Raw genomic sequence first — 25,951 nt, forward strand, 5'->3', positions numbered from 1 at the left:
AGGCAAATGGGACAACTAAACTTTTACTCATAGTTACTTTCTAGAGTTTTATCAGGATACCAAGTTTTTAAACTCGGCTGTTTTATTTGTTGGGTTTTTTCCTCTAATTCTCATCAACTTTCAAGTCGAAATCAAACTTCCAATTTAATTTGTTTAAAATGCATAGCACATACTTAATTCTACTATGCAAAATTTTCCTCAGGAGTATTTCCTAAAAGTTCTCCAGCATTAGTTTCTTTAAGCTTTTATATAAGACCATGCATAAAATCCCATCAAGTTTCTTATAAAATTCTACTTATTCTGTTACTTATGATTTTAATACTTTAATAGTTTGACAAGTAATTAAGCTGCCAGAGAAGTTAGCCGTATCTAACCATATAGCTTTTCATCCTCCAGTTAAATAACTTGTATTACCCAAGTAATGAGATTGCAACAGTTAAAAAAAATAAAATTGAGACAGTCTAGTTATTATTTCCTGTAGCTAAAATTCACCTAATACGAAACACACAATAACTGGAAATACCTGAGCTAAAAAGGTTATTTCTCTGAGTTGATTTTAAGGTAGTTTATGTATCCACAGGGTTTCATTTCAGCTTTCTAGCCCAAAAAGAAGGAGTAAGTGCCCTTTATTCAGAAGGAACTGACCCACAGACAGACCAGCTCTCCAGGTGTGTAAACAAAACCGAAACAAGGAAACCATACACAGGCAAATCAATTTACCATCCTGTTCCACCACCACACTTACATTTTTAGAGCAATTCATATGATTCTTTTTTTGTCATGTAACTTTCAACTTTACTATTTATACTTCTGAGCTATTTGCAACAGCCATACTGACTAGAAGCTTGCATCAAATTGAACTCACTGGCATAACTCAGTTCTTGCAAATAACATCGGTCTGAGCCTGAGGCAAGTGTGTAGGCATGGGTTCTTATCCAATGGCATCATGCCATCCATGAGTGTCCAGTTTCCTCATGTCAGAAAAACAGTACTTCATACATCATGATGGAGAGGTCAAAGAATTCACATTTTCTACAACATCATGAAGATCGACAGCAACTATAATACAAGGTGCCTCTACCAACTTTGCTTGCACATGAAATAGCACCCCTGATGAAGTTAAAATACTCAAATATGGAATAGGGAGCAAATATAATAAATACATTCGATCATCTTGGTCAAAAATCTAGAATACAACCAGTTATTGTTACTAAATCAACAGTGAACAATTTACAGGCTCACACTTGCTGCTGAGGCCAAGAATGTCAGTATTCAAGACATAAATTCTGTACAGGATATTCTCAGAGGGCTCTGAAAAGCGGTTGGTACATTTGTGCCTCCACATAAATAAGATGCCACTGTAGTAAGGTTCTACATTCTAGATGGTGGATTTTTTTTCAAACCATTAATAGAGGATAGCTTAAAATGCACAAAGGACTGCAAAAGCATCTCAATTCAAAACTAATTGTAGTCTGTGAAATATTGCCAAACACTATGAACCTCCAGAGGAGATAAGACTGATTACATTAAGAACTGAAGAGAGGTTGGTTTTTTTGGTGGTTTTGGGGGTTTCGTTTATTTTTTTTTAATTCCTCCTATAGTAGAACAAATTGCTTGCATCTGCTCCAAAGCAACAAAGGGAGCCACATTTTTGCACTGATGGCACAAAGAAGTAGCAAGTACTGAGGATTGTCAGTACCTACAAGCCTTCTGTCAATTCAGTGTTCCATCAAAAGGGCTCAGATCAGCTCTCTTGGAACTGTTGGGTTAACAAGCAGAATTCCTGGCATTGGGACAACTAAGTCTTTTCACTATGGCACACAGCTCTGGCAAGCTTATCTCTCAAAGCAGTCTTTAAACTTCACAGGTGAGATAAACAGGAGTTTGAGGAAGAGCTAAGGTTCCTCCAGGCTTGGAGCACTCTCATGATTTGCAGATCATATGACAAACTCAACACAGTCTTCGTTAGATATTGTTTTGCCAATTACCTGGTGGTACTAGGACATGATACTATTTTTATTGACCGTCTTAACAGGCAGACCTTTGAGCCTGTTATCACTGGACTTTTAGGATCAGATGGAAAATGAAAAGTCGATTATGTATTTGAATAGAGAGATATACTATACTCCAGATATTCTATGCCCTTCCTATGTCTGCTTCTGAAGGCAAAGCAACCATGGTAGGACAGCTTAGACTTTGAAGACTGCGACTCCAGATACAGTATTTTGAGGCTGCTCCATGCACGCATTTCCACACCACGGAGCTGAAGATGTTACTGTCAGTGTGCACAGTGGTATCAAATGCCATGTAAACCCAATCTCTAACTCAAAAGACAAGGAGAGAGTAAATCTGATATTGTCCCAACTTCCTAGCAGCAACAACAAAGTATCATACATGAGCTGCCTTTGCCAAGGTCTCCTACATAGGTACAAGATGGGAAGGTTTACAACAGGATGACAACAGACCGGTCAAGCTGTGCTATCAGACTTTTTTTCAACGATTACTTAGTCCTGACTCAAGGCAAGATGACCAAGGTTTCTCTCGAGATTTTCTTCTCTGTATTCTTAAATCTCTTTTAATACTTACAGAACGAAGAAAAAGAACAGGCAACTTTAAAGGAAGGTTCTACATGCATAGGATTCCGAAATCCAATTGTCTTACTTGTCAACACCAAAAAGTGTTTAATAGAAGTCTGAAGCCACAGCAGTTATAGTATTGACATTTTCAGTCACTTATGATGAAATCACCTTTTTTTGGTACAATACAGTAATGCCAATTTCAAAAACGCAGAAAAAATGCCCACAGTACTTCTATTTGTATACATTCAGTGAAATCGTATTTCTGTGTGTATTTCCTTGCAAGCCTAAGGAAAATCAGGGTTTCAAACTGACTTCAAATCAGTTCGCATTCTTCAAATTAGAATGCAGACATTCTGTTTTACAGGAAGACATCTGAAGCATATGTAACCTAAGGAGGCATCTATAGGAAGAGAAGGTATCTTCATATAATCACAGAATATCCTGAGTTGGAAGAGACCCACGAGGATCATCGAAGTCCAGCTCCTTGCTTAATAACACAGCATTTCTGAAAGGGTATCTACTAATGTCTGCTTTCTAAAGACAGAGATGCTACAGTAAAAGCCAACTCATTCCTTTTTGACCTGGTGCAAATTAATGACCATAAATGGTGGAAATGAGTATCTGTTCTCTCATCTACCCTCCAGACTTCTGCAACAATACAAGCACAGCTGTTAACCAGATGAAAACATGAAGGGTAGAGACACTGCAAGAATAAAGATGCCAACCCTATTTCTGGGACACCCAGTAATAGATAACATGACAAATAAGATTTGCAGTGCATTCTACTATTAATTATTTTAAGATGGAAAGCTCTAACACCTAAGGAAAAACTAAGTATTTTCTGTTGGAAAGAAAAAGAAGTTAAAAAGTAGTAAGTCTTGCATATTTCAACCTTCCATGGAGAGACTGGTTTTGTTGAAACCATATGGAAATGAAAAGGTCATCCATTAAAAACAGAAATTTAATAAACATAAAATATTTCCCAAATAAATGCCTGTGGTAATCTAATTTCTTGTAAACACCAAACTCAACACTGTACAAGAGACCCAGATGGCATATTAACATTTCTGATCCCTTAAATCAAAAAAATTGGAGGAAAAAGAGAGTCACATTACATACAAATTATTCATAATTCAGTCTCCTATGAAGGACAAGATTAAGACTAGTCAGCATGTTTAACTTTTAGAACTATTGGCTATGAAGTTTAATTAATGAAGAGCTTTAAGTAAAATGAAACAGAAGACATTCTGAATGTGACATCAGCTTAGAAGATTTTTAGCAGCTCTATAAGTGCCTTATATATATCGAGAGAGAGAGCAACAAAGGGTGGGGAGACAGGCAGGCATTGGTATCCCCAAACACAGCATACATCTCATAAATAACCCAATACAATTAGAATTAATATTCCTTGAGTTTGTTAGTTTCTTTCTTTGTTAGAAGTCAATAATAATAATGATAATTTCTTCACTTACATGTTTCTACTGTAGTTATGCTTTCTGAACATCACTTCACAAAAACAAGACTGTTAACCAAGTATAATAAACCAAGAAAAGCACAAGAACATGGCAAATACAAAAAATAAAAAATTAAAACCCCACAACTTTTCCCATACAGAATCACAGAGTATTCTGAGTTGGAAGGGACCCACAAGGATCATCAAGACCAACTCTTAAGTGAATGGCCCATATATGGAAGTAGATTTAAGAAAAAAGCTTTCTGAAAACTGCCTTCCCCTCACTACTACCCAAAAAGACATTGCAGGCATTATAATAAGAATTACTTCCCTACCTGTTCTATAGTAATCAACCCATTTGAAGGTTCAGATGTAGTCTGTGAAGGCAAAAGTTTACACAGTGTCCCTAGGAGCAGAGATACTTCCTTCATGCTTCTCCAGCAACACACAAGAACCATTTGAGCTGTGACATCACACGTTTGCCTTTCTTTACCTTAAAAATAAAAACCACCAAATGCAACAGTGTTAGTCAAGGTTCTCAGTTGCAGACATGTAATTTAAACTGCACTTAGCCTGATCTTCTTAGAAAACACAATTAACTAAGAAAAAATTTCTAAACTTTACTACCCAAAAGATAAGTCAGTGTTGCTGACCCTAATTGTTTCCGCTCCTCAACACTTGCTGTACTTTATTTCACTTGGGAAAGGCTGTAGCATGAATTTTACCAGAACAGTGCTGTTTTAAAGAGTAGAGGCCTTTGGGTCACAATTGTTATTTACCAGCACATTGAACTATAGAAACATCTACAAGTTTGGAGCCAGGCTCCAACAAGCTCCCCATCATTCCTAAATCCATCACTCACAGCACACCTTCCAGAAGGGAGAGGCCTGGCAAATGCACTGCGTTTACAGCGCAACACCCCCATCTGGCGGCCGCTGTGACACTTTTACGTATTTATCCACTTCTTTCATACAGCCAGATCAAAATTACTTTAAACACAGAAAAAAAACAAGCGAGGAAAGGAAGTTCAAAAGCTTGCACAAAAGATTAAATTTAAAAATGTACAGATATTCTATAAATTTATTCTGGCATACACTAAAGACGCCGAAGCTTACAATTTCTTTATCACTATAAGGCTTAATTTCATAGCTGTTATTCATTAAAACAGACAAATACTACCTAACATTTTACCACTGGAATCTTTTTAACTGAAGTTTCTGTTTATGTAATTTCATGCAACAAGTTGTATTGCATGAACATATTCCCCATCAGCCTTGTGTACACTGGAAAGGGAAATCATAATAACACCTTTCAACAAGAAATGCATTAGAAGTGTTGCTTGATAGAAAAGGTGTCAAAGATTACCTGGCCAGCACAGTTAGGGCAATAGAGTCTAGGCCAATATCAAAACAACTAAACTTCACTAGTGCCTTAAGAGAGATTAACCACAGTCTTCCAGAAACACAGTGAATTAGTCTTTAAAATCATGTCCAAGTAACTAGCTGCTGAGAGATAAGAACCAAAACATTATATGGAGCAAGTAATTTTCAATTTTGATAACCCACATAAAATGCCTACTCCATAAAAAATACCTTTGTTTAATTAATAATACAGCACTGGATTTACCTCTCATTTCTGTGCAAGTATTTTTCATTGGCCTCTGGTCAACCAGCTTTTCAGACTCTTCTTTGCAGTGTTCTTTCAAAATTTTTGCTTGCATAAAATAATCATTCGTGTCTTGTGGCTGTATCTCATTCAGAATCATCTGCAGACGACCTGCACTTTCTGCATATTAAACAAGAGGGATATTTAAGATGGTTTAGTCTTTTACTTCAAGTTCTTTATACTGATGTAATTAATTTTGGGTGTATAAGTGCAAAAGAAAGCTATTAGCATTAAAAAAAATAAAAATGTAAAATTACGGCAATTAGAATGATTAAGGAAGAAAACTGAATTTACAGTCCCCCTCTTGTATCTGTTGAAGTGATGCAACAACACAATCTGCAGATGTTTGGGGCTTTTTAGTGCAGAAGTCAGGACAACCTTTATCAGAAGTTAAAAGAGTGGTTTAAGATTATGATACACTACAAGAAACTGAAAGGGAGGGGTGCTCGTTCTAATTCTGAATCACTGCAAAACAAACACAACTTCAGGGGCATCAGATTTTAACAGAATTCTTTGGGGGTTCTGTTTGTTAGTTTCTTTACCTGGATCAGTATCCATTGGAATAAGACCCTCTGGTGATGAGCTCTGTACTACTGGTGATACCACAGCAGAGAGTTTGTATGACATCAGAATGAGCCTGGTCACCATTTCCTTCCATTCAGATACCAGTGTCAAGTTACTTAAAAAAAAAAAATCAAAACCAAAATCACAATCAAAAATGTCATAACATGGATTAAAAATAATTTTAAATTTAAAAGAAAGAGCTGAAATTACAAACACTTCCACAATGGTATTTATGAAAACTATAAATAGGGTACAGATTGAAAAGTCCTAAGGCTGAGTTTAACATATATAAAGGAAGTATGAAAGAGCTAGCTAAACACTGCAGCAGCCAGATCCAGGTTCTGGATTTTGTTATAAATAATACTGCATGCTTTTATGTTCTGAACAGCTCTTCCACTGCACTTAAACATGGAGTTACAACTTAGTATGTTTTACTTACTTAAAGGATAATTGCTGCAAAGCTTCAGTTATACAATGCACTCTCCCATACATTGGGAACGATGCTGCTGCTCGAAGCAGAGACTTCTTGGCTTGGAATATTTCTTCTTCAACATTCATCAACAAAAGCTTGATAACTAAAATTTTTAAAAGCACAGATTTGCATTATACATATATACTGTATTTTCTAAGAAATAAATCTGCTTTAAGAATTATTTTAAGGAATAAGGCCTGTTTACACAACAATTCAATGGAAAATTCAGTTTCCTTGTTTACACTTTTCTCTGTTTTGTATCTTAAATATAGGCTATTGTTGATTTTCAGTAACCTAAACTCCAGCAATATTTGGTATAGTCAATTTAATCTATCTGAATCAAATGGTAGCTGTGAAAAGCCCAATCCTGATCCTACATTTGGGGAATATCCCACAGGTTATGATGAAGTCACAAGAAGTTACCTATGACACACTGCAAGTCAGACTTCAGAGGCACATTAATATAATGTCTCTCCAGTTCAGCAGAATACTAAACATCAAAAGTTCATGGTTAAATATTTGAACCCTCTGTTTTCCGCTAAAGAACCTGACCAGTTTTCAAGGATACATGTGCCTATTTTAATTATACCTTCCAGCATCTCAGTGTCAGAATCTGAATGAAATATAGACTCTAACAAGGAACCATGTATGACTAACAACAGGAGATACTCTACAGCAATGAGACATGAGGTTATCCAAACATTTCCTCCATTTATGGCAACAACAACCATGTCTCAAAATCACTATTTCACTGCATATGACGTATTAATAGGCATCTACAGAGAAGCCAATAATGGCACAAAAAGTACACAATACTTAGTTTGCTAAAAATCTACGAATTATATAAAATTGTTTATCACAAATAACGAATTTAAATACTTGAGTTTTATTGAAAATTACAAAAGGTGGACGAAGCCTGATTAAGAAATTGGCTAAACCTGCCAGTTCTAGAGCCCTGTCATCTTTCATCCAGGGGCACTAAACCAAAGAAAAATATTCCAGATATGAACAAAGCCTGATTACTGTGGATGTGTATGTGCAGGACTGAAAATTACTCAGAAAAAGGCTTCCAATGACCAGAGCATCAAGGGGCAGTTTTGCAAACATCAAGTACTGGAACATACACAGACCAACTACTGCTGCCTTCCCTTTGGGTGACTGAGGTCTTAGAGGAAGCAGAGGCTCCTTTCCCTGCACTTCATGTGCCCAGCTTCACCGGGCTCACTACCTGGGCCTCAATGTAACTAGTCAAAATAATAACACAAGCCATCTTCTAGGATATTCAGTAACTTCAACACAAACCCAGATTAAGCCAGGCACCTGGCTTCTTAACAGCAAAACAAAATATACTTAAAATCCTGCTAGAAATAAGCATCTCTTACTAAGCCTGCTACCAAAAAGCCATAAGGAAAAGCAGTAAAGTTTCAAATAAATATAAAAAACTTTTTCCCCAAAATATTACCTGCCAAAGTGTTCTTCTCCACTATACTCACTAATGTGTTTTCATCCACCTGGGTGTTATGCTCAACCCATTTTCCTAAACAAATATGCTGCAATCCTTCATGATGTACTAAAAAGTTCAACAAATACGAAGCAGTGACACAATCATATGGCTTGGTACTTGTGCTAAGATCCATTGCTGCTTGGAATAGAAGATCTATATTTCCAGAATCCTGAAAAAAAACAACAATAATGCTCATTTTTTGAGCTTTCATATTGATTTAATTAAGCTATTTACCACCCTGAAATCTGAGAATCTGGTTTTCATTAAGTTTGCTGGTACATATTTCTGAAGAAACAGTTATTTTGTGCACTGATCACCTTACAGTCAAAACATGCATGTGCATGTATTCAGCAAGCATACAATTACATACACATTGAGGATGGGGAAAGTCATTTATAAAGGAATATGCAATCACACTGCACTTCACAGGAACATGACTGTGTTTTATCTGCTAATGGACATCACAGAGAAGCGTAGTTTACCAGGAAACAGTATCTGTTCATCAGTACTTATTAATTTAAAAGTCACCTTTTATTAATTAATAAGCAAAAAAATCAGTATTGAGTTCAAAGGGCAAAATTTGTGAGAAATTAAAAAATATCATCATATAATGAAATCTGAAATCAATCAGAAAGGAAAAAAAACGAGGAGCTGAATTTCTTAAAATACAAGAATAACCAAGTCAAAATGCCTCAATCATTTCCAAAGGGAAGTCACAGTTAAGCAAGGAGTTCATATTAACTGATAGTTCACAGTCACAGAGTTCTCTGATAGTTCACAGTCACAGCCAATGAACTTCCCAAATGCCTTCATCCATTAGTAAAACAAGCCTCCCTAGGTAAGGGCAGAAGCTGTATAAAAATATATAAAATATGTTAGCAATGAACACTACTGCAGATAACTTGGGTTGACTTCCAAGTTTCAGGAACTGTGCTTTGTACCTAACCCAAGTACCTGGCATAATACAGAACATTCATCTTTCACAAAATTACTCCCTTTAAACTCTCTCAAATTCCATACCTGGAAATTAAATGCAACATCACGTAGTTTCATCAAAAGCCCAAATGCCAGAACTTTCACTTCCTCAAAAGTACTGGCAAAACACTGGATCAAAGTTTGGACACGAGTAGAATCAATCACCTGATCCAACTGAAAAACTTGTGCCTGACCTATTCAAAGAAATCAATGGCTTAGATAATTTTGCTGTAACTCTTTCCACAATAAGCACTGTATTCACATTCTGCTTCACTACACTACAAGAAGCATAACAATAAGGTCAGAATAATGCTTTAGCTAAAACTTTAACTTACTACTCTTAACAGGTCTTAAAATACCCTAGTTACTGCTGGGGGAAAAAGAAGCTTACCTTATCCAAAAAAATTACTCTTAGTAATACTGAAAGTAACTTATTGCCAAAAACAGAATCCCATTTATTACCTTTAAATTCAGCACTGGAAATAACCTTTATTTTAGCTTTGCTTGAAAATTATTTTCCTGGAAGTATGTAATAATAGACAATAATTACTTTCAAAAAAAGGTTTAAAAAATTCAGTGTGTTTTGGCGTTTGGTCTTTTGGTTCTTCTGTCATAGGAATAATCCCCCAAAATGTAAGCCATTACAATTTTTTGCTTTTAATTTTTATGTAAAGGAGTCGTGACCTCTGGTGACTGATATAATGCTATAAAGAAGCCAGAATTTTTAAGATGTAAACAATGTGCACCACCATCCAGCAGAGAACACAATAGCAACTAAACCTCCTTTATAAAAGCAATGTCAGGTTTCTGAAGTCCTAAGCTTTTTTTATAAACTCTCAATACAACTTTCTATTAACAAAAGGCAGTAACAATATACTACATATTCATAATAATAAAATTAATGTGTTCATCATTTATCAAGGTGTTTTGAGAAAAGCTCTAACAAAACAACATTTATTCTTTCCTCTCAAAAGCAACCTTAATCTTACACAAATAATTTCTTAAAAAAAAAAAAAGTTACAATTTAAGTCTGAAACATACTTTTATGTTGGCCATATGATCCCAAGACAAGATTTAGCAAGACCATCAGTACTCCAAGGCTCTAACTAATACATCTTGAATTGGGGTTCCATAACATCATGAAGAAAATTTAAAATAACAGCAGCACAACATCATTAACTGGTCATTAAAACTGTTTCTTATTTTGTATAATAATATCATGAGGAGATGCAAGGTTTTCAATCAAGAGTTTTTATGAACTCAGTTTTTTAAATTATCAAGATGTTTGAACAGGATAAAGGAGTAAGTTATCAAATATATTGGAACTTGTCCAGAAGTTTTGTTCATAATAACAAAAACTCATTGAAAACCCTTGCTAAAAAACAGGATATGCAAGAGAATCCCAATATATGGAAGATACTCAACAGGCCATAAACATTTGCTTTCACTTCAATATTCCTTTTTCCAATAAAACTTACTATCCTTCCTTCAGGTAAAATGAAATCAACCCAGGAAATGCCATAAAAATTAAGGACTAAGAATACTATTTTACTTTGACAGAAATTTATTAGATGGTGTAAAAGAATCTTCTCCAATACCACTCATTCCTCCAGTCTATAAATTAGGCTTCTCACCTTTTGGAACAGAAAATACTTCTGCTATTGATTCCAAAATACTTAGTGCAGAAAATCTGGTTGGGTGTGATGAACCAGGAAACAATACCTCAAAAAGTCTGTCACATACAGATGACATGAAATCCTGAAAATCACAAGAAAAAATTTAAGATGCACTACAAGCAAAAGTCTAAGTAACCGAATTCAGGACATTCTGCTTTACATGTTACCCAGAAAATTATGACCTTACAGTTAATTTTGGGAGAATGGCAGGGGTTCCTTTGTAGTACTGACAAAATTTCTTGTTTCCTAGAGGCAGTGAAGGCTGGACAATCCTTTGGGATTTTTTAACCCAAGAGTTTCCCTTACCCACTCCCACAAAAAGATGGCCATTGTATCAAAACTTGAAAATTAGCTGACCCAGAAAAGTAGAACTCAAGAAAAAGAAACAGTTTAACACAAAGAAACAAACGACGTGAGCCTTTAAATAAGGCTTAATTTGTCCTTAAAAAGGACAAATACAAAAGGAGTCTTCATACTGAAGCTCTCTCAGTCATTCTCTCACTCACTGATCATTCTGGAGAGCAAGAAAAAGGCTGAAGCTCAACTGATCTCTATTTGAAGTTCACGTAACACACATCATTTAAAACTCACTACTAAATGGCCAACAGCTGACAGGACATTTACCCAATTCTTTTTTTTTTTTGGATTGTGGTTACATCTCCAGCCATTCCTCACTTGCTGCTGCTTTAATTCACATCATGGAGCAACCACTCAGAAAATAATCTTTATTGCTTTTGAAAAACATTGACCTTGAAGACACCCCCAAATACTAATGGGCACTCAGTTCATCAACAACAGTATATTTAGCCAAAATTAACCTGTGTAAGTGCATCAGAGTGGACAAGCTCCTCAGCACTGTTTGGTTTTACAGATTTTTTCCTTCTGCACTGCACTATTTCCTAATACACACACAGCCTAACTTACTCAGAGCTGTTCAAGAACAACAAACTTTCAGAAATGGTATCCCACCTCTTACATCTGTATGGCTAGCAGTCTAACTTACTTTGTATTGCTGCAAAATCCCCAAAGGATGCACTGTAGTTGAGTTTTCAAGTAACTCTTGCTTGGTTTTATTTTGCTCCAATTTATAAAGCACCTGGGAACTTTCTTGTATCCTACAAAATAACTTTTAAAACAAAAGCAAAACATAAGTAAGGCAAGAATCGTTGACCGTTAAATAAGTGAAAGGCAGATTTTCAGCTTATTTTCCAGATTGTATTGTTTGTAATATTTAGGAAGTTTGCACACAACACAGAACAGATCCTTCTCTCTCCACTCCAAAACCAAGGATTTGCTTCCCATTTCTCTTGTGACCTTTATTCCCCTCCCTCTGACCTCCAACACCTGCTTTCATCTTCCTCCTTAAATTCATGCCTAGTCTTCTCCTCCCACCTCCTCATTTTCTGTGGAACATATAAAAAAGTTCAATTAATGTACGTGATTTTTACAGCCTCAGTGTCTCTTTAAGAGTTTGACTAGCACCTATAGAATGCTTCCTCTATCTCTCTTATTACCCCCTGGTAGTATCTCCTTTCTTATTACACTCCCTCTAACACAATTCCTCCATCTCATGTTCCTCAGTCTGCAACAGGCGAGAACTGAAAGAGTTATATTTCTCTTTTGTTTCTGCAAACCTATTTCCTCATTTACCACCCATCTCAAATTAGTTATATTCTCATTCCACACTGTTTTCTTTTCCTATTAATGTCTTCCAAAACGTTCTTTATGCATTCACCGTTTTCTCATTTTACCTACACGCTTCTGCCATGAACTACACGTGACCTCGACAACTTCCACAGTGTTGACAGACTCAATCCCTGCAGACTGCAATGGCACAGCCACATTTGCCATGCTGTGCCATTAATACTCCTCTATCTTGTCTTCCAGGTGAGGTTTCTGAGGCTGATCAAGTGACTGTGAATTTGCCTGAGGTGTGACAAGTCTATGTAAGCACAATCTGAGCCTGCAGCAAAGGCAACACGAGGTTCATTGCTTACCTTAAAGCACATTGATTTGCTATTGGCAAACTGTGCACACACTGACGGGTTAAGCAACACCTGCTACCATTCCCCAGCAAATTACTGTGCCTACCACTTGATCTTTTGTTTAAGTCATCCTTGCCTGCAATGACTTAACACCATTCAGCTGGGTAATACATACAGCAAAGTCTTAGTCTTAGAGCTTCTGTTCTTTCAGATGAGCAACTTCGTAACATATTCAGGAATAATTTTTTTTTTAATGTCACTATAACTAATGTAACAGGAACATTAGACATTGCTTAACATTTGAAATTACCTTTCTCAGTATAGAAACGATCTGTTGCCTTACTGAAGGAGACTGACTGTTCAAGTTGTACATCATAAAAAAATGAATTAGTTGCATTTCTTCCATAGACACAATTTCTGTGGTACGATGGGTTTCACAAAGTAAACCTAAAGCATCAATGCAAACCTGAAAGATATTTGGAAGTTAACCATAAAACAGTTACTGGCACCTATGATGATATCTTTGTTTTAAAACCATGCTGACATAGTGATCAGGATCAAAGCAATTGTTCTAATTTAAAAGTACACATAAAAGGTTGACCTTTACCTGACTGTGCTGATGAACTAGACCTTGTTTTATACATTCAGTGGATACAAGACCATTGCTCATGATATTTGAAAGCTCCAGGTGTCCGTGAGCCCTGGCAGTTCTCAGGCATGCCATTAATGCTCCAAGAGCTCCTCTAGTACTACAAGAACCTAAAAAAAATTAAAACTAGTAATAATTATAGTTTGAGTAATGCAAACAATGTACTGTTTGCAATGCTTGTCAGAAACTCCCAACACTTTCCACATGACCGACCTCCACCCCCTTTTATTTCTACCCTGTAAATCCCAAAAGATGGTCCTGTTATAGATTAAACTAGTTCTAAATTGCCTGGTTCCTGAGAAGCTTCATCTTGGACACATATGAAAAAGAAGACCTTACGAGGTCTCACAAGCCATTATTTTAGAATTACACTAAATCACATCAAAAACTAAAAGAGAAACATAAATCTCATGTGCACATATTTGCAAGAAAAAACAGTCTGTAAAACCCTGTTACTGGACATGCCTGTGTAAGAAATAACAGTGGAACCAAAAAACAGTAGAAGGAAATACAGATACATAATAAACCCTGGCATTTGAAGCGAACAGTAAGGCACCCACTAGGTGGGAAGGAATAGTAATTATTTTGCTCATGTCATGAAGACACACTTGTGGTTATTATGACTTTCACCTTGAAATACTAATAGCAATAATAACCATCTAGAATTTTTCTCCCAAGTTAATTCTAACAACAATAATAGATCAAAAATCATGTCTGAGATTTTTGTTTTAAAAAAACAATTATAATTACAAACACTAAATTTATTTTCTTACCCAGATTAGCATCTGCAGAGGCCTGAAGAATTCTAATCATGTAGCTCAGGCTGTCAGGGTTACATTTGAGTAATTTTGGTAAATAGTAATCTATTATGTAAGTAGTTTGGTCATGGTTCCCTTCACATAGTATTTCTAGAAGAGGAGAAACCCAGATGTTGTGCCACTGATCAATCCAGGTGCTTTCTCGAAAACTCGAAGAAAAATGGGCTTTGTGATTTGTAAACATGGTTTCCAGAAGATCACTAGCATAAGGTGCAAGAGACTGATCATTCATCACATCCAGGATTTGTACTGGAATTGTTCTGTCCAACTGCAGTATATTTTCAGTGCCCACACACTCCACAAGAGAGCCAAGAGAAGAGTACTTCCCTTTCACATGCCAATCCAAGCTTAGTAAATGCTTTATCAGCCTTGAAAAGAATGGGTCTGATTCTTCATTGGATCCAGTAATGGTGCCTTGATGTATCTGAAGAAGATTCTTGAATATCAATTTGGTTTGGTGCCTAATGGCATCCAGAGGGTGGTCCCAGTGTGTATAAATGTATTCCAGCATCTTCCCAATTATGTCAGAGTTCCCATTAAGCTTGATTTTCAGATTTGGAGAGCCCGAAGCAAGGGCAGCCAGGGCTGAATTAGTCCAAATAGCAAGGACTCTAGACAAACATGTTGCCACACTGGATTCTTTTAATCTTTTAAAAAGAACAAACAAAAATAAAGTTTATTATTTTCATTTATCACTTTAAAAAAAAAAAATTGTATTTCAAAATAATTATTCATCACATTCATTTACCTTACACAAAAACAGGTAAGAAGACACTAGCCATTCCGTAAGGAAAAGGAATGAGCACAGAAGTGATGAACTGAATGTTGTAAACTGCATGGTTGTTACCTGACATGCTATTAAGTGGCCACAGCTAAACTCCCTAAGCATTAAAAGAAACCTGACATGCCACACTTCATTTTAAAAAGCAAAAATAAAAGTTCCTATGTAGCTGCTGATATTTGAGCAGCATTATGTTACTGCATGCTCCTTGAAAATATAAGGAAAACTTTTCATTGCCATATAAAACCATCAAAACTGAGTCCCCTACGTGCAAAAACAAAAATCACAAAACTGACCTCCAGTGTAGGAACAAAGGTTGAACTGAATACATGTTTTAACCTCCAATCCAATAGCACTGGTAAGGCCATTAGATGCAAGCAGTCAATGCTTGCAGTAAGAAAAAAAACAACCTCATCTTTTTTCAAGTATTTCACGAACTGGCACACTTTGTTTTCTTCTTAACTTTTAAGAAGGATAATGTCCTGAAACTAAAGTTTACCTGACTACACAAGAACTGATTCTGACATACCTTATCATAAAGGAGGTGGTAAATTAATCCCACTCATGTTAGAAAACAAAATTTTACTTTAGCGTGCAAGAATAAATTGACATTTAGAATTATCTATGCAATATCCTTATATTTTTCAAATTTACAGTGTTATTCTGAATATATTAAAAAGCTGATGTGAGCTGTGGCAAAATCTAGTATCATTTCACAGAAAACAGAGATATTTCACCAGGACCATAGGAGTTATGTTAAAACAGAAGTAGAAAGATAAACCACTCCTCCCAAACATGAAACAACACAAATTAAAACACAAACTTACTCTGAACTCAAAGACAACAAGACTGATGCAATATCTAATAATAGTTTCTCTCCATTTTCACCCATGCTGCCGTTCTTCCAATCCAGCATAGCCAGTGCTCCATGGCAAAGAAAGAGAAGGACTGAGTCAGGGAGTTCTGCCGTGCACAGAGCCCCACAGTTACTCACAAACCACGCCGGCACGCCCGTGTGTTTCACTGTCCCAAGAAGCAAGTCACTGACCTGTAACAGCAAAATAACACCCACTACAGTATGTCAGCACAGGAGAAAAAGCTATTTCGGGCACAACTTAGAAGGTGTGAAGGGATTTCTTGTACACTAGTTTTCTCAATTCAAAACCCTGATCTTATTATTTCAGATGGCAAGGAGAGAGCAACAGATTTACGCCCCAGCTGAAGACTGAGGCAGAGGTTGGCAAGTCTCTGTATCAGCAAACCCTCCAAACAACTCTGACAGCACAGATTAACAACACTATGACATTGCACAGTCCTAGTGAAGAAACACACTTACCAAGGAAGGCAATTCCTCCACTGGTTCATACATAGCTCTAGTAAACAGAATAACAGCCAGTCCTGACGTAGTCTGGACAGTTTGCAGGAGTGTTGCTAAATGGTAGAGAAAGATATTTTACATTAGAGTGCAGCAAACGTGTGCTAGAACTATATATAAAAATTTTAACAACGGTATTGCATTTTCCTAGACTACTTGTAATTGTAAAATGACAAATCTGTAGTGTCCACCTGGCTAGCAATTTATGTTCTAGTGTAATAGGAAACTGTCAATATCTTTTAACAGATAGAAAATATAGAACTGCCCAGTAAGACAAGGAGGGCTGTGGCAGAGCCTATGGACACACGTTAAATTCTACTGTACAAAAATGTCAGTATAAGAAGAAAATATAATTAGTTATAGTGCACCCATAAATTGTTCTGACAGCATAATTCAGAGAGATGTATAAATTTCTGGTAGGCACAGACATTCAGCAAGTCCCAAAAGCATTTCTGTTAGTTTCTGAATTATCAGTAATAGCATTTACATTGGTTTTTTACAGTAGGACAAGTTAAACTGTAGACTCCAGAACCACAATCTACAAACCAAAGGACCAACTACTGTTCCCACTCCTCTTAGTCTCACTAATTCAATTTCCATTCAAGCTAAACTAAGTTTTTATACATACGGGTTGTATTTACTACAAAGACAACAATACTGAGTTAATAAAAATATTTGGGTTTGAATGTTACTAAACTTACCATCCATTAGGAAGTTTGTGGAGCTTTTCAGTAAACTACACATACATTGCCAAACAAAAGATTCATTGTGTTTCCAAAGATTTCCCTGGATATTTTCTTGTAATTTCTGTATAAGCATCATTGAAACTTTAATGGCTATCAGTAAATCATGCATTAACTGAGTCTGAACAATACAATTTCCCAGATTCTTTCTGTGGAGAAAAAAAAAAAAAAGACAAACATGCATACAAGAAGGATAATAAAGCCATTCTTCACCATCCCCAGAAACCTACATTTTGCCAACTTCAGAAAGAATTAATGGTAAGAACGAATTTATTGCTTGAGTTGACCAGATACATTAACTACAGGAAAAAGAGAAGTGGACTCAAGGGTAGTCCGTTAAAATGAAGTTAACAAAAAAAATTACAAATTCTGCTGCCCCTTCTGCAGGTTCCTGTGACAAACTTTCACTCATTCAATTCTGCCTGAGCAGAGCTGAATTTTTCCAGACACTTTCCAAAAAGACCAACAGAATGCAATGCTGCTCTTTTCTCTTTTCTCATTCTTCAAGTAGTTCCTCTATGTGCAAAGCATATTTCTATGATTCAACTTTTCTTTTAACATGAAAATAGAAAATACCTAAACTTTTAGTGTACAAAACACTTCAATAAGCACCCTCCTCTTCTGGAGAGAAACCACAGTGAAGAGACCTCGCTTTATGCAATGATGGAAAATATCAAGGTATTAAATGATGACTGCTGTGACAGACTAAACAGAACACAAATACTGAATTAAACACTCATGGAAAGCGAAAGAGTATTACTCTACCTGAATTTTATACCTACTGATTACACTGTTTAGTTACAATTCAGATAGCAAAACCACAACTCAAACATCTCCCTTAGAAGTAGTAGCTCCAACACAGTATCAGTGCCTTACTCTATTTTATATCGTATTTGCCACAAAAGAAAGAAATCAGCAGCTTTTTTATTTAAAATACACATCACTGTAAAGTGACATTCCCATCTTTCATCAATTAAAGGGATACTTCAAACCAAACCACATTATCTCGCAAGAGTGAAACAAAAACAGATAAAATAGAGCTTATATTGAATTCACTTGCCTGTTTTCTTCCTGTATGTCAAGTAGCGACTTCTGCAGAAACTGAAGAACTAGTGAAAATAATTATGGTATGAATTTACTTAAAAGAGAAATAGAACAGAAAAACGCCAGCAAATCAAGCACACATACACATCATACCCAGCTACAAGGAACAGTTATCCATACAGTGGTGTTTCTTCCACTCCAACAACAAATTAAACTGACATTTCAGCGCAGACCAAAACAAGCAATGCTGAAGCAAAATCTCAAGCTGTTTTGCAACAACCTGATACAAAACAAGAGTTTCCAACCCACTTGGCCTGCTCCTATATGGTATTGAGAATTCTGGTTCCTCAGTGAAAAGCTGAAATTACCAAAAAAGACACAGCAGCCATAAAAGGTCCACATGAAGCTGAACACTACTTGCATGCTGAGGGTACAATATGTCAAGTAATCCCACATTACCAGAAATCAGATTTCTGTCAAATTACTATCAAACAAAATACTTGCCCAGTGGGCCTGAGTTTGCTGTAGTTGATTGTTAACAGTTCAGTGTTCCCACATCCAACTTTATTATGAAGCACAACACAGAGAATGCATCATGCAAAGTAGCATCAACTCCCCCAGCCCTTTAAGAATCACTTTACAGAGATTTATGTCTAAGGTTGCTCAATAAAGCAAGACTGACCCCTGGAAATTAAAGCTACAAATCAAAGTCTTGTCTTTGACAAAAAAGTAGCATGTGAGGGTACTAGTTATTGAAAATTAACCAGAAGGAAATCAGATCTGATAGATCTTCATGTCTACTTCATGTAACTTCTTCCCATACCCATCCCTCCCCCAATAACCTGCAGTGAAGCTTATTTTGCTGTAAATATAAGTTTACCTTCTTCAAACAGGTTCTTAATACTTGCTCTACCTAGAGGAAAGAAAATATATTTTAAGTACTGAATACCAGCCAGCACTATCTATTTAACATAACTGCAAACATTATTATCAGGTGTGGCACCAAGGTGCCAACCAGCATTGAGCAAATCAAACCAGACGACAATATATTCAATGTCACTGTACCTAAGCTGAAGTCCTCCATGCAGGAAGCAAGGTTGTCCAAGACTTTTCTGTACAAATACACATCTGTGGTCTTCAGTTCTGCCCTAAGGCAGCACACAAAGCTTTGCACACCTAACATCATCAACTCTTCAGGAAGACCATTCAGTGAACTGCAACAGCAAGAAACAGCACAATCAGTTTGCTTACACTGAGATGTTGAACATCCACTCAACTAAAGTCAATGTCAGCTACAACTCTAATAAACAGAAACAGTCTGTTTTAAAATAAGCATGCAGGTTCTAATTTTGCAGCTAGAAAACCTGTCAAATGGGTGTAAAGCTCTGGCCTGCCATCAAATACAGGACAGAAGCCCTGCATCTCTCAGTGGGGACAATGAATCTCTTCTGACAAAGAAAGGAAGAGAGCTAAGCACTGGATCTTAAAAAACATTAAGGTTGTAATAAATTCACTAAAGAAATACAGCAGTAATTTTGCAACAGAAAAATTTAATTGCAATAAAAACAGGCACAAGAAATCAGTTTAGTTATGATTCCTCTGAACCCCTTTCTCTTAACAAAGCTGAGATTTTTTTTTTAACAGAAGCATTCTAAATTTCTATTCTAACACTGGATTTTAAAATTCAAAGTGCTAATTACACAGTATGTTGTCTTTCCAATAATGAAACAGATCAAAATAATACTTCACTCTGAAGTTATTTATCCAATGATAAGTTACTTATAATTAAAATTTTTAACTAAGCCAGAAAAAAAATAGTACTAATATTCACGTATTAGCACCACAAATTTTCACTAATTAAACTACAGCAATTTGTTGTGAATGACAAATTACTGACTTCTAGGTAAAGAGAACATTTAAACAAAATAAAGGCTTACTGTTCAATTTTTTACCTTGCTAATACTTTTTTCAAAGGATTCTTCATGCTCAGTGAAAAATATGTCTCTCCCAAAATATCCAAACAGGTTTTAACCATGGGATCACATGCAGAGTTTTGATCCATCTTCTTCACCAATGGCATAATCTACAATCAAAAGAACACAGGATGAACAAAAAGCTCTAGATACACTATCATTAACAGTGGCAATTTCCCTCTCCTCCAAGTATATGGTGGAAAACTGTCCTCTCTTTACTATATTTCCTTTGAGTTTGAAGTGTTAGATAATGCTCCAAGAACACCTGTAATACCAAAAATACACCCATACAAAATAGGAAACTTGGTATCACTTGTCTTCCACCATTTTCAGTAACTAATTAAAGTAAATTATATTTCTACCTCGTGTATGTGCAGCACTAACAACTGCTTTTTACCTGTTTCCAAGAATGCCTAAAACATTACAAAGTTTATTTTGAATTGTATTCCCCATTAACAGTGCATGACACAGTTACCAAAAACCACACTAACAACAGTGAAGTCTTACTTGTTTAATACACTGGATCTGCTGGATGCCATTTCTCAGCTGTGCACAGTGCAGAAGCAGAGAAGCCAGGTTTTGCTCTTCAGCCTTTGAAAACTCTACATTTGGAAGAAAAATCCCTTTTTAGAAAGGAATTACAATAAACACTGTAAACAATACATAATTTATAATAATATAAAATGACTGTTTCCTGATGTTCAGAGGGAATCTCTTGTGTTTCAGTTTGTGCCCATGGCTTCCTGTCCCATCACTGTTCAGAACAGAAAAAAACCTGGCTCTGCCTCCTTCATGTCCTCCAATCAGGTATTTTTCACACATTGGTAAGATGTCCCTGAGCCTTCTCTTCACCGGGCTGAATCACAGCTCTCTCAGCCTTTCCTCATAGGAAGGATGCTCCAGACCCTTCAGCATCTTCGAAGCCCTTAGCTGGACTCTTTGTCCATACTGCTCTTGTATTGGGGAGCCAAGAACTGGATGCAGTGTACCAGGTGTGACCTCACCAGTACTATCTCATAATAACTTGAGTATACTTTAGTATACAAATCTTGCATTACTCGGTGTTGGGTTTTTTAAAGTAAATATCACTGGAAGTTTATATCATCAAACAAACATGAAAAAACAAAAAAAAAAACCACACAAAATAAAAGACTATATGAACATTATCTTTAAATCAAGTTAACTGCAGAAAACACAAAGACTGGGAAAAATACACTGAAAATGACCTCCACAGAACCCTTCCAACCTCAATCATTCTGTGATTCCTGGAAATTCAGTATTAACCCACAAATTAATGCTAGTACTTCATATATCACTGAATTACAGGTGTGCAAGTGGGGTCACAAGTAGGACCTTCTTTCACCTTCATACCAAAGACAAAACAAAATGAAGAGTTTTCAAACCAAAAATACAGTGCTCTAAAGGATTTTTTCAACTCTGTCAAGGTAAGAAGTCATAGTCATTACAAAATAAAATGAACCACAGCTGACACCCACAAAGCAAAACCACTGGAAATAAAACATAATAAGCAGAAACACAGATCAATTTCAGTTACTCAAAGGCAAGAGAAATCACACATTAGTTCAGAAAAATACACTCTACTTACTCTGAAGTTTTTCAAGCTGATGATGATCAAGAAAGAATGCATCCACTTGAATTTCCTTCTTCTTCTTTAAAACCATTTTAGCTGATTAGAGAAATACCTCCTTAAAAAACAATACACAAACAAAAAAACCTCAAACCAGAAGGTCCCATTGTTTTAAAGGCATAATTACAAACACTTTCTATGATAACACTTTCTTTTCACTGTCCTACTATCCTGAAATAATGTTTATTGCATTACCTGTGCAATTTTTTTCCAAAATAATAGCTCTCTTTAATTTTATCAATTTCAACTATTTCAAGCATTTCATCCAAAATTCACCCAAACTGCATGACACAAAAAGGAACTCATAGCAAAGAGGAATTGCTATATGCATGACAAACTGTCTCACTGGAGTTTTTACTGCACTTGTTACATAGTCTCTGGCATGACCCTGGATCACTATTTGGAACCATCATACAGAAGCACGGTAGTAATGGAACAAAACTTCTGTTGTTCTGTTTTACTGTTCAAAACTCATTCAACTGTACTGATGTCAAGTTAGAACTGTGTAGCAAACAAAACTGCTTTGCTATTATGAATGTTGCAAAGACCAAGTTATTCTTCTTGTTTTAAGTAGTGGAAATCTAATGTGCTTACAGCTTCACTGACATAAAAGCTCATTATTAACAGAAAAGCTGAATTCGGAAGGGACCTTTGGATCTGGACCAATCTCCTGCTCAACCTGGGCCACCTGGGCCAGTTACCCAGGCCCACGTCCAGATCTCTTTTGAATATTTCCACGGATGGAGACTCCACAGCCTCTCTGGACCACCTGTGCCAGTGCTCGGACACCCTCATGACACACGTGGTGCTTCCTGTTGGCCTCAGAGGTCCCCGTGTTTCGGTCTGTGCCCATGGCTTCCTGTCTCGGCACTGGGCAGCACTGAACAGAGCCCAGCTACATCTTGTCTGCACCCCCCCCCCCTTCACATATTTCTATACACTGGTAAGATCCCCTGGTCTATTATCTACTTCCACTTGGAGTATCCAACACCGCAGCCCTCGGCACCTTCGGGCGGTCACGGGAAGACAAGAGCCCGGCTGCCCAGGCCCCGCTGCCCGCAGGTGCCCCGCGCTCTCCCTCTCGAGCGACCCCGCGCCCCACCGCGGCTCCGAGCGCTCCGCCGGACCCGGGCCGGGCCGGGCCGGGCCGGGCCATCACCGCCTCAGGCGCCCGCCCTGCGCCTTCCCGGGCCCGCAGCGCGACAGCGCCCGCCTCGGGAAGTGGCTGCGGCGGCGGGGAAGGGAAGCGCCGAGAACCCCCCACCTGCCCCTTACCCGAGCGGAGCCCGCCGGTCGCGCCGCGTCCCTTCCCGGTGCCCGCGCCCCGCCCGCACCACGTGCCGCCCGCCGCCAACCGCGGCGCTCCCCGCCCACGGCACCGACCGGACCGGGCCGGCCCCGCAGCACCGCAGGCACCGCCTCGCCGGGAGCGCCCGGAGCGGCTGCTCCTCGTCCCGCTGCGCGGCTCTGGCCGCAGCGGGTGCCGCCTTTCCTTGAAAATACTTGTCTGTACTCATCATCATCGTGGCTAGGCTTCGCGAACGAAGATTTGGGAAGGCTCTATCCACATTTGCTACAGGCACGCTGGTGGCTTATGAGGCCAATACGTGACAGACATATCCGATTGCAAAAGGCACAGTAGAAAGACTCCTTAGGTGGTGTATTCTGCAAGACACGGTTCTTTCTGCGTTGCCTTTTTTCCTTGAGAGTGATCCTGTGTGTGTTCTCAAAGGAGACAGCTGCGTTATAGATGGTGTGTCTCCAGGCCTCCCGATTGGAGGCCAGAGTAGACCAGTTATGTTGATCAATATGGCCAAGGCTGAGATGTTGTTTCAGGGAGTCCTTGTATCTTTTCTTCGGGGCTCCTCTCTTGCGGTAACCAGTGGCAAGTTCACCATAGAGCAGGATCTTAGGGAGGCAGTGGTCCTTCATCCTGGAGACTTGCCCTGCCCATCGCAGCTGCGTTCTCAGTAACATGGCCTCGATACTTGTGACTGCTGCTTGCTCTAGAACAGAAGTATTGGTCACATAATCTGACCAGTGGATGTTTAGGATTGTCTGTACTAAAAGGTAAACAACAACGCGAGGCTCAGAATCACAGAATCAGTTCGACTGGAAGAGACCTCTGAGATCATCGAGTCCACCTGTGTCCGAACACCACCTCGTCAGCTAGACCATGGATGGCACCGAGTGCCACGTCCAGTCTTTCCTTAAACATCTCCAAGAACGGTGACTCCACCGCTTCCCTGGAAAGCCCATTCTAATGCCTAGTCACCGTTCCTGTGAAGAACTTCTTCCTAATGTCCAACTGAAACGTCCCCTGGCACAGCTTAAGACCATCTCTTCTCGTCCTATTGTCCTGCCGTCCTTTTACGGATACAGCTGGTTGCCTGCAAGAAGAGGCCGACCCCTACCTTACTCGAACCTCCTTCCAGGTAGTTGTAGAGAGTGATAAGGTCACCACTGAACCTCTTTTTCTCCAGGCTAAACACCCCCACCTCCCTCAGCCACTCCACACTGGACGTGCGCTCCAGACTCTGCACCAGCTTCCTTGCCTGTCTCTGGACTCGCCCAAGGGTCGCTGGCCTTTGTAAAGCACAATTAGCTTTCCTTATTTTAAAACATATTCTCAACTTTGGGAAAAATTGGTGGTAACTTTGATGTATCTCATGATAGCTTGTGTTTCTCTCCGAACAGCTACTCTCTCTCCTCAGTTCCTGAGAGTCCTCAGCAGTTTTAAGTGGATATTGAGTCTTTCAGAGCTTAATTTGTCGCATGCCCTTACCACACACAGCAGCTTAGCAGAGCCACTCCAGAGCTGACTACATTTCAGAGCCAGAGGAAGCAAACCCCAGTAAAGCATCCAACACAAATCAAGCTTGTATAGGCAAAATCCTTTTTCCAAGGAGTAGAAAAGAGCTTGAGTAAACACTTCACAAAAATCCAATAAATTTACTTTGAAAAGCACCCTCCATTTGTTTCTTTCCTCTTAACCATACCTCTCAATCCTTTACAGCAGTTCATAATTTGTCAGCACTTCCGCATTTTCTAAAATTATAGAATTATTAACCAAACCCAGCTATTTTTTATATATAAGCATTTATGCATTTATATATTTTCCAGTACCTCAAGGGAGCCTACAAGAAAGCTGGAAAGGGATCTTTTAAAGAGCACGTAGTGACAGGACAAGGGGGAATGGATTCAAACTGAAAGAGAGTAGGTTTACATTAGATATTAGGAGGAAGTTCTTTGCTGTGATGATGGTGAGACACTGAAACAGGTTGTCCAGAGAAGCTGTGGTTGCCTCTTTCCTGGAAGTGTTCAAGGCCAGGCTGGATGGAGCTCTAAGCAACCTAATCTAGTTAAAGGTGTCCCTGCCCATGGCAGAGGGGTTGGAACTAGATGATCTCTAAGGTCCCTTCCAACCCAAACCATTCTATGATTCTCTGTTTTCATTTGTTGCCAGAGCAGATTTGGTTTTTTTAGTTTTCAACATCCACGTGCTGTGCCTTTCACAATCCTCCCAGGCCACATGTGAATATAATGTATGTAACAAGTACATAATTGGCAAGTGATAGAACTATCAAATGGGGATGGTCTTTCCGTGAGTTGTATCTAGCAAAAGGGGAATCTTGCACTCATTTTTAAAATGGTTATTGCAAAAGGGGCTGTTGTAAAATGCCAGCTCAACATAGCAGTTATGCTTCCACAAAGATTTAAGAGCAACAACATTTTGGCAAGGAAAAGGGAGAAAAATATTGCCACTTGACTTTCACCCAGTAGTGATCTTCTTAGCAATCTAAAGCTGCTAGAGGCCACAAGAGTTTGCTCAGGACTTTCAACAAACTTCTGGATCCTCCTTTAACACTGAAGCTTCACAGTACCTTCTGACATGGTAATGGCCAAAGGAATTGAGAAAAGGTTTAACTACATACAAACACAAGGAAAACAACTTGAGTTTTTAATTGTTAGTTGGCTGACTTTTCCCTCTGTTTTGGGTTCAGCTACTTCTAGGAAATTGATGGTGTTATTTGGCACTACCTGTCG

General features: G+C 38.0%; 1 protein-coding gene across 4 annotated transcripts in view; it reads right to left on the reverse strand.

Moving 5' to 3' along the window:
- Window positions 1-25,951, reverse strand: part of THADA (THADA armadillo repeat containing) — a 164,133-nt gene that overhangs the window by 133,913 nt on the left and 4,269 nt on the right. Inside the window, exons 1-21 of one of the 4 annotated variants that reach the window (XM_064648362.1) lie at window positions 23,180-23,245; window positions 21,863-21,962; window positions 20,764-20,858; window positions 20,236-20,366; window positions 19,349-19,497; window positions 19,164-19,196; window positions 18,300-18,348; window positions 17,198-17,388; window positions 16,458-16,552; window positions 15,949-16,169; window positions 14,296-14,987; window positions 13,481-13,632; window positions 13,184-13,339; window positions 11,892-12,014; window positions 10,847-10,970; window positions 9,258-9,406; window positions 8,196-8,406; window positions 6,701-6,836; window positions 6,240-6,376; window positions 5,659-5,817; window positions 4,368-4,525 (exon numbers count right to left, since the gene is read on the reverse strand). In XM_064648362.1, coding sequence (XP_064504432.1) covers window positions 4,368-4,525; window positions 5,659-5,817; window positions 6,240-6,376; window positions 6,701-6,836; window positions 8,196-8,406; window positions 9,258-9,406; window positions 10,847-10,970; window positions 11,892-12,014; window positions 13,184-13,339; window positions 13,481-13,632; window positions 14,296-14,987; window positions 15,949-16,169; window positions 16,458-16,552; window positions 17,198-17,388; window positions 18,300-18,348; window positions 19,164-19,196; window positions 19,349-19,497; window positions 20,236-20,366; window positions 20,764-20,858; window positions 21,863-21,938 — 3,237 coding nt within the window. In that variant the 5' untranslated portion in view covers window positions 21,939-21,962; window positions 23,180-23,245. Of the gene's footprint in view, window positions 1-4,367; window positions 4,526-5,658; window positions 5,818-6,239; window positions 6,377-6,700; window positions 6,837-8,195; window positions 8,407-9,257; window positions 9,407-10,846; window positions 10,971-11,891; window positions 12,015-13,183; window positions 13,340-13,480; window positions 13,633-14,295; window positions 14,988-15,948; window positions 16,170-16,457; window positions 16,553-17,197; window positions 17,389-18,295; window positions 18,349-19,163; window positions 19,197-19,348; window positions 19,498-20,235; window positions 20,367-20,763; window positions 20,859-21,862; window positions 21,963-23,179; window positions 23,246-25,951 lie in introns of those variants that run through there. The other 3 variants (XM_064648363.1, XM_064648360.1, XM_064648361.1) reach the window with 3 other exon arrangements.

The sequence above is a fragment of the Pseudopipra pipra genome, chromosome 3 (genome assembly GCF_036250125.1).
Source record: "Pseudopipra pipra isolate bDixPip1 chromosome 3, bDixPip1.hap1, whole genome shotgun sequence".
NCBI classification, from domain to species: Eukaryota; Metazoa; Chordata; class Aves; order Passeriformes; family Pipridae; genus Pseudopipra; species Pseudopipra pipra.